Raw genomic sequence first — 13,344 nt, 5'->3', positions numbered from 1 at the left:
TCTCAAAGCATCTTTCCAAAAGGTATGTTAACTACAAAGAGAAAAATTCTACTATTTTTGCAACTTTTTATATATCTGAAATTATATCAATATATGTTAACAAAAGCTTTTAATTTTAGAGAAATCTTAATTTTCCTTAGATCTCAATTAATATCAGACTAGAGTTTTTAGAGCTCTCTTTCCTTCAGCTCAAATGACTGACAGGTAGGATTGGTCCTCCCTGCTTGGCAGTGGTACCTTCTCTAGAGTTATTAACAGGCTCAAGTGGATGCAAGCTTTTCAGTCTTGGTGCCACACACTGACTCAGATGCCTGTCTAGCAAGGTCTGTTTTTCAGCAGCTGATACTTAAGTTTCTTTGTTCTTGTTTTAATTTGATATATCTACAAGGGAACTTTTCCCCTCTGGTTTACTTAGTTCACCTCTTCCTTACCTATCCTGACCTCTCTCCTTAAGCACTCAGCAGAGGAAATCATGCCATATGCATAATTTATACAGGTGTAAACTCATCATGCTCTGGGGACAAAATGATGACAACAGCTAACATTTACAGAACATTTTTGTATTGCCAGATTCTGCATTTCAAAGAATTCTCACAATTAAAATTACAAAGGGTAAGTTAGTAAAATGTTTCATTTATAATTTGATCAAAATGCGTTAGTTTATTAACACAGGGCTAATGACAACAAGGGAACAATAAAAAAAATGGTACCTGATGTTTTCATTTTCTAAGATAGTGTAAATTTGCTTTGGCTGTTTTCACAACTATTCACAAAACTCTTTAGAAACCCTACAATTTATTAATACAGTGTTTTAGTTCTTTGTCTTAAAAAGAGTAAAATAAATTGTTTATATTACGAATGCATGTTTTTGTCCTTATTCTGTGGTTGTTAGTCAGGTTAGTTAGTAAATGATCTTCAGTCGTCCTCAGCAGGACAACTACTGACCCTGAAAACTATGCTGATTCATCATAATGTGGTTTGGACCAGGGGTACTGTCTATGTCTACAATGGAATCTTATTTTTTTTTTTTTGGTACTGGGAATCGAACTCGGGCCCTTGCGCTTGCAAGGCAGGCGGCGAAACCTGTGAGCTAAATCCCCGGCCTACAACAGAATCTTATGAGGATAACTCACTGTTCTTTTTCCATTCAGATTTTTTTTAAAACAATGTAATTCAAATCTACTAAACAAATATAGAAACAAACCCAGATAAAGTGACAGCTCACTGTATTTTAAGGCCTGAAAGATGGTTTTTCTAGAGCCTTCTTTTCATAGTGGAGCTCTGTCTCAAGTGCCTGGCATCCCATGCACAGATGAAGGGATGGAGAACAGATCTGGAGAATAGCCTCAGAGGGCAGGCAGTTATTACCTTATTTCTCTATTATCATAAGTTTTTATTCTGTTTAAAAAGAACTTCTTGGACAGGGGATTTAGCTCAGTGGTTCCGGAGCCTGTCGCAGAAGCGCAAGGTCCCGAGTTCGATCCCCGGTACCAAAAAATAAATAAATAAATAAAAAGAACTTCTTGGTTATAAGAAAGTTAGCACACTTTACACCAATTGCACACTTTCCAGGAAAATTAAATTTATAAAATATCAAAGATGCAAAGTTACTAGGAAACAGCCTCAAAGGCATCAAATCAACCATACCAAAATTTTCCAATGAACAATTTTTTAAATAAAAGGTTGGGCAGTACTTTGAAAATATAATCCCCTCATATATTTTTTCTTAAAAATCACAATTTACTTACAAGTTTTTGTATTTCACATAAAATTCCTCAACTTCTACCTCCTCTCCAGATTCCTTCTGTAACAAAAGAAAATTTCAGGCACATACTTAAAACCATGTACTTGAATATTTCAAAAGTAATGACTTACTCCCACATGAGCCCAAAATGACCTGAGAAGAGCAGGGCAGGGCCTCCTTGGAAAGATGCACACGCTGTGAGCTGCAGGAGGCCTGTGCGATGAAGAAGCCTGACGTGCTCAGGCCCATGCGTACTACTCTACTCGAAGGGCTTGAGCTTCTAAGACATGAATCATTTTAACTCCTCCCTAACCACATGCAGCTTCATTCACAACAACCTGACCCCAAATCTGGCTTTCTGCCAAACCCACAGTGTTAAGCAGACGCCAAGTGTACCATTTTCTCAGGCAGCAGCCAATTAGCAACTGCTCTCCTGAATGCCATATGTATTATTTTTGGCTGCCTCATGGCAACTTTACATTGTGGGTTTTGTAATGTTTTAAAATATTTAAAAGACATTTATTTCTCTATATAGTTAATAACTCTAAACAAGAAACCATATAAAACTAAACCTTGTTCTTATGGTGTAATTTCAGTGCATCACTATTCATAGTTTTAGTTTTACTCAATGGTACAATTAAAACCTCTCAGACAAGATGTCTCACATACACAGCAGCCAAATAAAATTAACACTCCAAATACTTCGTTTAGGCTAGGTTAAAATCCTAAAACAAGTCAGCCAAATCAAGTTTTCAGTGGTAAGATTATCTGTAACATCTTCCTTGATCCTACCTGCTACAGGGTATCCAGAAGATAATGTTTATATGATATTTTAGACATCTCTCTCCTCTCCCCTCTTTTGGTTATAGGCTGGTTGAACAAGTCATAATATGTAATTTTCTTCTGGACCATTTGATCAGATAAAGCAAGGATATAAAACATAAACACCCCTTACAGGTGCTTCAGAATTGCTTTTATACTTGTACAAGAGCCCCAAAGCCTGTTTTGAGGGTCATACATGGGTGCTGTATTGCTTTGTAGATGCTCTGAAGAAAACTAAGGCAAGTAGGAACACAGCAGAGGACCAAAAAATAGAGCAAAGACTTCTACTGGATAACAGTTTAGCACAGATCTGTTCAAGGGCATGATTTCCCTCAATCTATAATCTTCAAGCTACTGTGAATGATTGTGAACTTAAGCTTTTGTTCACAATTTTCCCTTTATCAGTTAAACTTGAATTTTACACATTTTTCAGCTTGTCTAAAAATTACCAATAAGACTGGATATTCAGGAATGTGGTCAACACCTATTAATATCTGGTTGCATGTTAATGGGTCTGTGAAAGGCCATAACTATAAAACAGCTGTTTAAACCAGCATATTCAGGATACCATCCTTATTACAGACTTTTAGTTGCTCAAAATGAAATGAAATGATGGCCAGTATCTTCACAAGCCAGCTACATAAACCTGGAGTTAATTTATAGAAAAATTATAGTCAATTCAAGTAATAATCCATCCAAGATGCAGCTGTAATACTTCCCTATTCTATGACCATTTTAAGACATATCTTGAATTAGGAGATCCCAGTAGAAGGGCAAAGATAAGACAATAGATAGTAGACAACCAGGGAGAATGAGAGCCTAGATCTTTTGATGTTTCTCACAACGTATCGTGACTCAAACCTAGAATGGAACTCAAATATCTGAGCTTTTACTCTTTTGATACTAACTGTATTTCTTTAAATTTTGAGTTTTTAAAAATGATACAATTTGCAGGTAGTGACGAGACAAGATTTATCATTTCTATGCTCTCATTTCCTTCTTTTTGAGATTTTCTTCTACATTGCTCTTTCTACTCCATTCTAAATGGTCTCATAGTTCCATAAGTCTAAGTGGACACCAAAACTCACAGGATCAAATCTCCTACAGTAGGAGAGTTTTCATTCTATCTCAAATTCTCTTACTAAAGATTTCTCTTACAACCACCTGTTCCCACCTCTCACTAATACTTATTTTCTTATTATGACCAGCTAGTCCTCTAGAAACCTGCTGTGAAGATATCTAACAAGAGGGTCTAGGTATAGTTTGGATTTTAAGTGTTCCCCAAAAGCCCACGTCTCCAAATGTTCAGACCTCAGTTTGGTGCTATTTACTGAGAGGTGATGGAAACTTCAGGAGGCAGGGCCTAGTGGGAGGTCTTGGGTAACTGGAGACATGTCTTCGAAGGGGGCAGTGGAACCCTAGGACCTCCTCGCTTCCTGCCTCTTTCATTTTTTCTGTAAGGTAAACAGCTTTGCTCCACCAGGAGCTCCTGCCATGATATGCTGTCACAGGCCCAAAGCAATGAGGCCAATCAGTCATGGACTGAAACCTCCATATCTGTGAGCCCAAATAACCCTTTTCTCTACATAAGTGGTGGGGGAGGGAGTGTCTAGAGCTGCCTGGGAGGAAGGGACGAAGTTCTGAGACCTCACTTAGCAGCACCTGGAGGTGGTGCAGAATTGACCCAGGATCTCTATCTTTCAGCTGTCCCTAAATATAGCAATGTGTTTTGTTTAACTGACCACACATGTAGGATAACCACCTCTTTACCCTAAAACTATAGAGCTGTTTTTCACTTTCATATAAATACGATCATGCCCATCTAGTGAAAGCATGTGAATTCATGAGCCTTCAGGAGCACCACTGCCATTATTCACTAAATGACAGTCATTCTGACCAGCCTCAAAAACCTCACACTACCCAATTTTCAGATGTCATCCCTTAATATGCATACCCAATGAATGACAGAGTCAGAGAACTAGGTCCACGCACACACACACACACCTCTTCAAATCACTGCATGAATAGCTACCATTAAGTCTGAGAGCACTCTAGTTTTATGTGTTCAATAGAATATTTCTGAGAAATGTGCCTCATGTATAGAAATTTTTATTGTTCCTAAGTTTAAACTTTTAAACATAATAAACCATATTTGTCCCACTCTTCATATAAACCAGAACCCTTGATTGTGCAATAAATATAGACTCCTGTGGCCACCCGGATTCAAAAAGGCTATCCAGGAACTGATACTCCTACAGCCTGAAGGAATAAAAGATCTTTCCTAAGCAATCTGTAACAACATAAGTAGTTACCTTGGACAAACAAAGCTAAACTACAAAGCAAAAAAAGAAAAATTTTGCCTGGTGTGGTAGTGCACACCTGTAATCCCAGCACTTGAGGGGCTGAGGCAGGAGAATTTTGAGTTTGAGGCCAGCCTGGGCTACTCAGTGAGTTCGAGGTCAGCTTGAATTACATAGTGAGACACTGTCTCAAAAAACTAAAAAAACCAAAACAAAAACAAATTAAATAATGCATAAAAGCATGAAAAAGTACCTTCACAAAGATAACAATAAGGCATGGACATGAATAGCTTTTGGCCCAATTTACTGCACACTTTAATAGAGATAATAGGGAGAAAATAACACAATAATGAATGAAATTAAGAGTTTTGCTTTAACTTTATGCTTTTATTTTTAGTTGCAGAACTCAATTGAAGAGAATTAAGATAAATGCCTTGAAATTTAAAGAAAAATAAAAAATTTTATGGAATACAGCCACAATTTGTCTTTAAAACTAATTTTTGACCTTTTAATACCCAAAGACTTTGAACTGTACTCCAAATATAGATGGCTTATAGCAGAAAGGGCTAATGACTAAATGCAGAAAATGAAAGACTTGAACTTTTATGTGACTGAAATATCCGTTCACATACAGGAGCTACTTTGAAATCAAATACAAATAAAACTATGGCCTTTCACATTCAAATTAACTTGAGTTTACAACAACATTTAAATGCTGAGCCATCCCCATTTAACAGGAGGTGCTTGCTGAATGAGGAGGCTCTGCCAGAAAGTTTTGTGGGTTGCACAATTCCATCATAATGGAACAGCATACTTTTGAGGTTATAGCAGTGAGGTCGACTGACTAAAAACCATCGAGTCCCTATTATGTGTTAGCACTCTGCAGGACGGGCACTGGGGTACCACAGTCACTTTCTATAGTGCTGGCAGGGAGACAGAAAGACACCTTCTAAGAGCCAATTCTTAAATTATTCATGGTAATAGGAAACATACCAGCAAAAGCATAGCTAGAATTCACAGAAAAATCTCAAATTTCCTTTTGTTTCTATTTGTGATACCTTCCTCCAGTGTTTCTAAAGCTGGTAACTTAAATAAGTACTTTAATAACCTCTCTGAGAGCACTAGCAATTTAAAAAGTTAGCTCCTTTTAATATTTGTTATCTTCTCTGAATTTTAAATGCCCTTTAAAAAAAAAACATAACAGATAAACAATTAAATGAACTCCACTTCTCTTCCTTACTTCAAATCATACCTCAAGGCATACTGGACCTTCCAGATGAATGTTTCCACTAATTTTCTCCATCCTAAAATTCACCTGTTTTATTTGGTTGTAATGATGGGGCAGGAGGTTGTAACAGGGTCTCACTATTAGCCCAGGCTGGCCTTGAACTTGCAGTCTTCCTGCCTAAGCTTCCTGAGTGTTAGGATTATAGGTGTGCACTACCACACCTGGCTAAATTATCATTTTCAATGCCCTACGGTAAGATAAACTGGATCATCAGTAAATGGTAACAACACCTATGCCTAAAATGTGCACACCTGTCCTTAACAGGTAGCTAAGAAAAGAAAAAAGATAATACAGAAAGAAAAAAATCAATGTCCTACATAATGCACAGTCTAAGAAGTAGCTCTAATAGCTAATTATAATTTGCAACCTCCAAACCTGCTGAGTAGGCCTGCTGAAGTACTATCAATTGAATGAAAATGAGTGTATCCCATTAAATGACATGCTATTTACTCAAACAAGTCACTTCAATTCAGTGAAGGGGATTATTCTTCAAAGCATGTCAAGTATTTAAACTGCACCATATATCGACAATTTGCAAATGAACAGTCCTAATGTCATTAGTAGGATAAAAACATAACCTTTCTAAAATGAGTTAAATATGCTCACTTCTGCTTGGACAGGTAGGAGAGTTGGCTGGCATTTTATCATTTAATTCACTTTAGCAGAAATCTTTAGTGTTACCAGATAGCCACATACATAACCCACTCCTAAACTCCGTTTGAAAGTGTCTTGACATATCCGTCCTGATTATTTTATATGAATAGCAAAACCTTGCTATTTGATAAGCCTGGGATCTCACTTTTAGTCCCATAATTTCTCCAATCCTCATCTTTCTCACTGGGGCAATTATACTTTGTATACATTTTACTAAAGAGAAACCATTTTATTTCGCATACCGAAAAAACTGAAGGGAACTTTGGGGTATACTCCTCAGTGGCAGTGTTGCCTAGCATGTATAAAACCCTGGGTTCAATCCCCAGTATTGCAAAAACAAAATACATACACATAAGCTTCATTTCTACCCATCTTGAAAGCTAATAAAAAGAATTGTGGGCTCCTCTGTTCTTGCCTAGCTTGGGAAAATGCTTTACCTCTTTTAAATAATTACGGTGACACCTAGGTGCACTTACATATTCCAACATGCAATTTTCAGTGTCTCTAGAAAGTAGTCTCCTTTGGGTACAGAACATATGAGTCCCTCAGGAAGGTGATCACAAGTTCTTAAAGGTTACCTTTGTAGACCAACATGAACTTTGTCTAACTCTGAAAAATTAATCATACCATCTTTGAAAATTATACTGAAAACAGCCCTATATTTCACCTTTGCATTAGCAATATGAGTATTTCGACTATAAACGAAAAAAAAAGTTACAAAATTTTTGAGAAAACACCTACTTGTCAAAAGAATAAAAAGACTGTCTATTCCACCACGAGACTAGGGTAGAAGACCTTCCAAAGAGAGATGAGAGGTAGATGCACGTTTCTGATTATTATGAGTAATTTTTAATAAAAAAGTAGTCTGTAACTGAGAATCTGATACATTTCTTTGGCGACTTGTGAGTTCCCTGCCTACTCTGAGTGATGTAACAAATCTTAATATATTTTAATTTCATGGCTTAATATATTTAAATTTCACCTGAGGTTAAAATGTTTCAAAGATTTATACTAGGCTAACAGATCAGACAAGATAAAAAAAATCACCAGAAATTCTACCTTATAATAGCAAACTCTTAAAAGAAAACTGCAAAGCAAATAATCCTAGAAGAGTAACATATACCACAGATTCTGATTGTTCCAAATAGTGCTTACCTGCTTTTTCACTGAACGGCTGCTCATGATTTTTTCTACCACTGGACCTTCTGCATCAACAGATTCCTAAGAAAATAAAGTGGCATAAACCAATCCAAATGGAAAACATTTCATTTCATGCTACAAAAGCAAGAAAACATTCCCCCTTGCCCCATCTACACACTTTTAAATCACTGGGTACAAAGTTAGCAGTGGGAAATATGACTGGAAAGAACAAAAATCTCACTCTACAGAAAGGCAAAAGGCAGAGCTGTGCTTATTACTCCATGATTATGTGATTTAATTACGTAGACTAGCATGGGTCCCTCAAGCCAGAGAGCATTCAGAAACTCCAGCTGCCAAGAGAAAATAATCTCTGCATGACAGCAGTCAAAAATATAACTTTTCTTCATCTATACCCATGGGGTAAATATACTCATCATTCTGTTATTGTAGGCAGCTTTTATCTATAGAGGTCACATAAAATACTGAGCCACAGCTTAACGTGACACAAATTAACAAATAAGACACAAAACTGTATTTAACATACTGTACTTTTCAATGTGCTATCAGTTTGTTAACTAAAGTATAACAATAGCAAAAAGTATTATTTAAAAAATTCTTTACAATAATCCTACATTAGTATCTATATTTTATCCACACTATTCTATCCATCATTTACATTGCACAGAGAATAAAGCGTGCCCTGCTGGGTACTACAAGGTAGTAATTTCATAAAGGGTTCTTATGGTGCTAAACAGCAGGAGACCAGCTTGAGTGTTTTATTAAAGTCCCAGAAGCTGCAGCACTGAGTTCTCAGAGGTAAATTCAGCTGCCTCATATTCTAGCTCTTACTCTTCCCTCAGCATAGACCATTAATTCTCCAAAATTGTGTCAAATTACATATCACAGGCTTGTATAAAAACAAATTTCAGTGAACAGGGCTTTTAAAAGATACTGCAAAACAACTAATTTCCCAAAGCATATTAGCCAACATCAGATGAATGTTCCCCTGCTGAAAGTCCAACACAGTCACTGAACTTCTCAGATTCCAGCTATAAGATTTCCAGTCCATCTTTTAAATGCATACATGAACCACACAAATCTGGCTGCTAACCTGCTGCTCTGACTGTGAAGTGTTGGAGGGGGAGTCTCTCCCAGCAGCATCTGCATCATCTGCCTCCTCATCAGAAATCTTGAACTCCAAGTCTTCAGTGTAACGCTTTCTCTTCACTTGCCTGCTGGACCTTCTCTTCTAAAACAAAACCCCAACAATGTGGGTTTTAAAAAGCAATCGGTGGTGCTCTTTTTAACATAGCTCACGGTGGTAAGATACGTTTTAAAAAGATGACAATGTTAAAGAAAAGCTGGTAACTTTAATTCCGTAAATCAAGTGAATAGATCATTGTGGCAACAAATATACAGAAAGTGGGGGAAAATCTGGCCTGGAGTCTTGGGACAGCCATTACACTGCTGCTCCCAGGAAAATGTTCTTCGATAGGAAAATGAAAGCACCAATGAATCTTGTTCTTCATTTCACCAGGGTTTCCATCAAATGAGAACGGCAATATTGGACCTGGGTAATGAATCTATACGGATTCTTTATATTGTTCTGTTCTTTTATGACTGAAAATTTTTCATACAAAAATGTCCCCATTTTATAAAAAAAAAAACCCACATCTTCTTTATCCAGTCACCAGCTGATGGACATTTGGGCTGTTTCCAAGCTTTAGCTATTACAAACTGTTCTGCTATGAACATGGGTGCACATATATCACTGTGGTATGATTCTTTTAACTCTCTTGGGAAGATACCCAGGAGGGGGATAACTGGGTCAAATGGGACCTCTAATCCTAGTTTTTCGAGATATCTCCATACTGATTTCCACAGTGGTTGCACCAGTCTACACTCCCACCAACAGTGGAGAAGGGTTCCTTTTTTCCCACAACCCCACTAGCGTTTGTTACTGGTTGATTTCTTTTTTTTTTTTTGGTACCGGGGATCGAACTCGGGACCTTGCGCTTGTGAGGTAGGCGCCAGAACCACTGAGCTAAATCCCCAGCCCATATTGGTTGATTTCTTGATAGCAGCCATTCTTTGTGGGGTGAGGTGGAATCTCAGTGTTCTTTTCATCTGCATCTCTCGGATGACCAGTTATGCTGAACATTTTTTCATATATTTATTTCCTGCTTATAGCTAAATGGATGCACATTGAGGCCATACTCTTAAGTGAAGTAAACAGGACATACATGTATAAATACTGAAGTTTCTCTGTTGTGAGAAACTGTAAATAAGGATCAAAATATACAATAGATAATGTGAAATAGAAAGAAAAGGTCCAAAGGGGAAGGGGAAGGGGAAGGGGAAATGGGAGAGGTAGGGAAAACAATATGAGAAAAGGAAAAAATAGAAACAAAGTCTTTGAAAATAGGAAGGGGTGGAAGGGGTTGAAGGGAGGGCAGAGGAATGGGGAAAAAAATAAGAACCAAGATATATCATGTAAAGGTGCAAATTCCCAATGATGAATGTCATCATATTATATACCTAAAATGTACCAAAAAAGTCCCCAAAAGTGAATCCATTAGAAGATACTCTGTAAATTACAACATCCTACACAAATATTGTTACGCTATTATCCAAGGTACCCCATACTTCAGAAGACTACTTGAATAAAAATTTCTGTATTTCACTTTTGGTCCTAAAAAAAAAACAGTCAGAAAATTTAGTAGAGACAAAGGGTTGAATGACAAAATTAATGAATGACTAGGAAGGCTAATTTTAACTGTTATAATTTTTTACCTTGCTGCTTAAAATATAAGACAGGTAATAGCTAGCTTTAGTACAATTGTTGGTAAAATGGGTATTCTCACACTCTAGTGGTCAAAATATAACCCAGCACAGCCTCTGTAGAACAATATGGCCATATCTAGCAATATTAAAACATGCCAACACTTTGATCCAGCAGTTCCCCTTCCAATAAGCTACATACATATTTTGGGAATATCTGCATGAAAAACTGTTAAATGAAAAGTCACATAACAATAAGTAGCTGATGATTCTACTTAAGACAAGTAAAACACTTTGGGTATTTGGATGTGTGGATCATCAAAAAACTCCTTAAGACAAAGGGCATTTATGTTTTATGTACTTCATGCCTCAATAAATATTTGCTAAAAAATGAATATGTGTGCTTTCAGTAACAGAAAAAAATTGCAAAGTCCCACAAATTGTTAGTAAGTATTAATTCTTGGAAAAGAGTAAAAGGAGCAGAGGGGGGGTTTACGCTTTGAATTTGGTCCTAAAAGAAATGTTCCATAAAGTTTTTAAGAGGAAGGATTGAACAGAAAAATTCATAATGGATGACAATGAAAAGTAATTTTTTCTTAAAAAGTAAAAACTTTAACTGTTTTTGCAAATTTTGTTCAAAATAATTCTATATTGTTTGCTCTTTTAAACAAATATTTAGCACTCTTAGTTAAAATGGTGGGAAATATGTATACGTGATAAAATCTAAGATTAAATATGATATGCATAAGTTTTAAATTGTTAATGAACAGAAGAATTTTATAACTAGAGACTGCGTTAGCAAAGCACATAGAAGAAATAAAAAGAACACTCAAAAAACACGATGTAAAGTTTTTGTAAAGATTATGAAATAAAATTTTAAAGAAGCTCATGAATTGTAAAGCTGGGACACCAAGGCGGAGAGAGGCAACATGTCTGTCATGTACACCAAGGGCAAGGCAGGCGCTGAATCTCTTGAGTCAGAACCAACACAGTCTGACCACTTTTTCCTACAGATTGGGGCTGATTTTAATCTTCTTATGTTTGTGTTCTTCCCTACTCTCAGAAAGAGATATGAGACAGTTCACACTCAGTATAATATGACCATCAAACAGTTCGGTCAAGATTAAGTCTCAGCCCTACACAGAGAGAGTAACAGAGGCACAGAGCCCCTTTCTGACAAAGGACATTTAGGGTAGGGTAAGGTTTTATTAACACTAGTGTCCTTGACCAGAGGGAATGACATGAGCTAGAGATTGCTTCAGGGATCCTCCTAAGACAGACCTTCCATGCTGCTTAGAATAGTCAATCACTAGGGGAGGCAGCAGAGCAATCAGTGGCAGTTCTGCCATTTGGATCCTTCTTCACATCACACGAGGCAGCTTGATCTCACGAGCCATTCAGCTGAATGTTCCTGCTTGAACCAGCCCTGACTTTCACACGGCTTTGGATAAGTTATTTTGTGGGCCTCAGTTTCCTGGCCGGTAGAACGGGCTTGAGAATAGTAACCACCCCTTACAAATACTGTGAAGATCACATAAGGGATTGCATTCAAAGCATTGTAAAATGCAATTAGTAAGATTGAAGACATCATTAATAAGCTCTAGGTTTCCAAAGAAAAATGGCCCAATTACCTTATACAGCTTCCTTTCTCTCTTCCCAAAGCTGACCTACTTATTTTTGCTCTCAGGCCTACTATATCATCCATCACTTTTGGGCTGTCAATTTCTTCAAGATATAAGACTTATTTTTTAAAAAAAGACTGTTATGAAGAACATTGTTTTAATTTTGTGAAAGTTAGCATAATATCTATATTTCATCTAATATATTAATTAAATGGATTAACTTACACTCCCATCTTTATACCCTTACTGTGAGAGGGATGTGGTACTAATGATCCCTGTGAGGTGTTTTATCAGGTTTCCATACTTAAGGCCACATAAGTCATAGTATTCTTCCAGCACAAATAACTGGATAGGTTCTAGTCAGGGTCTAAGACAAATCCACTTTACATTTAATCCCACTTTAATATTAATGAAATGTTTCAGTATTAAAAAGGGGATCTTTAAAAAAACCCAAATTTATATATTGGAAAATATAACTCTTCTAATGTAAGTTCCTCTCATATAAACTTTTTAATATAAAGTTATACAATAGTAATGGAGTTAGTAGTAAATACAAGGTCACTTCATAGGTGTGAAACAAAAAATCCAAAATGTAATTGCAACTCAATTTTCTGAAATGTTTAAATGTTATATGGTTTCTCTACTTTCTACATAATAATTCTTGTTAAGGTCACTGACTTTGGGTATCAAGACTCCTTTTACAAGTTCCCAATATAAAATTAAATTATTCACCACATACTATGTTTCTATTATGGTCACTTGAACTAGTATCTGCAAGATTTCTGAGAATGTAAATGAAACATAAGAATTGTATTTAAACCATAACTCAAAACTTTTGGGTTAACACTAAAGTAACATCCACTTTTAAAACTTGTATTGTTTCAGAAAAAATATAACTTAAAACATAAATCTGTTTTAACTGAACAGAAGACTTAAATGTGTTTCCAGGACCTCCCTGTTATAACACCTTGTGAATTTTGAGTTAGTTAAATG

At 36.4% G+C, this 13,344-nt stretch overlaps 1 protein-coding gene across 8 annotated transcripts in view; it reads right to left on the bottom strand.

The window, feature by feature from the left end:
* The window catches only part of Chd7 (chromodomain helicase DNA binding protein 7), a 194,825-nt gene that overhangs the window by 56,369 nt on the left and 125,112 nt on the right, over positions 1 to 13,344 (bottom strand). For all 8 annotated transcript variants that reach the window (XM_004842140.4, XM_004842142.4, XM_004842141.4 and 5 more), the window contains 3 exons: positions 9,060 to 9,197; positions 7,964 to 8,029; positions 1,749 to 1,804 (listed from right to left, as the gene is read on the bottom strand). In XM_004842140.4, coding sequence (XP_004842197.1) covers positions 1,749 to 1,804; positions 7,964 to 8,029; positions 9,060 to 9,197 — 260 coding nt within the window. The remainder of the gene's footprint in view (positions 1 to 1,748; positions 1,805 to 7,963; positions 8,030 to 9,059; positions 9,198 to 13,344) is intronic.

This window comes from Heterocephalus glaber, unplaced genomic scaffold, assembly GCF_053883595.1.
Source record: "Heterocephalus glaber isolate CG9 unplaced genomic scaffold, H.glaber_assembly_v1.0 deba00001553, whole genome shotgun sequence".
NCBI classification, from domain to species: Eukaryota; Metazoa; Chordata; class Mammalia; order Rodentia; family Bathyergidae; genus Heterocephalus; species Heterocephalus glaber.
Note: the sequence above shows the minus strand (reverse complement) of the source record. Positions and strands in the feature narration are given on the sequence as shown.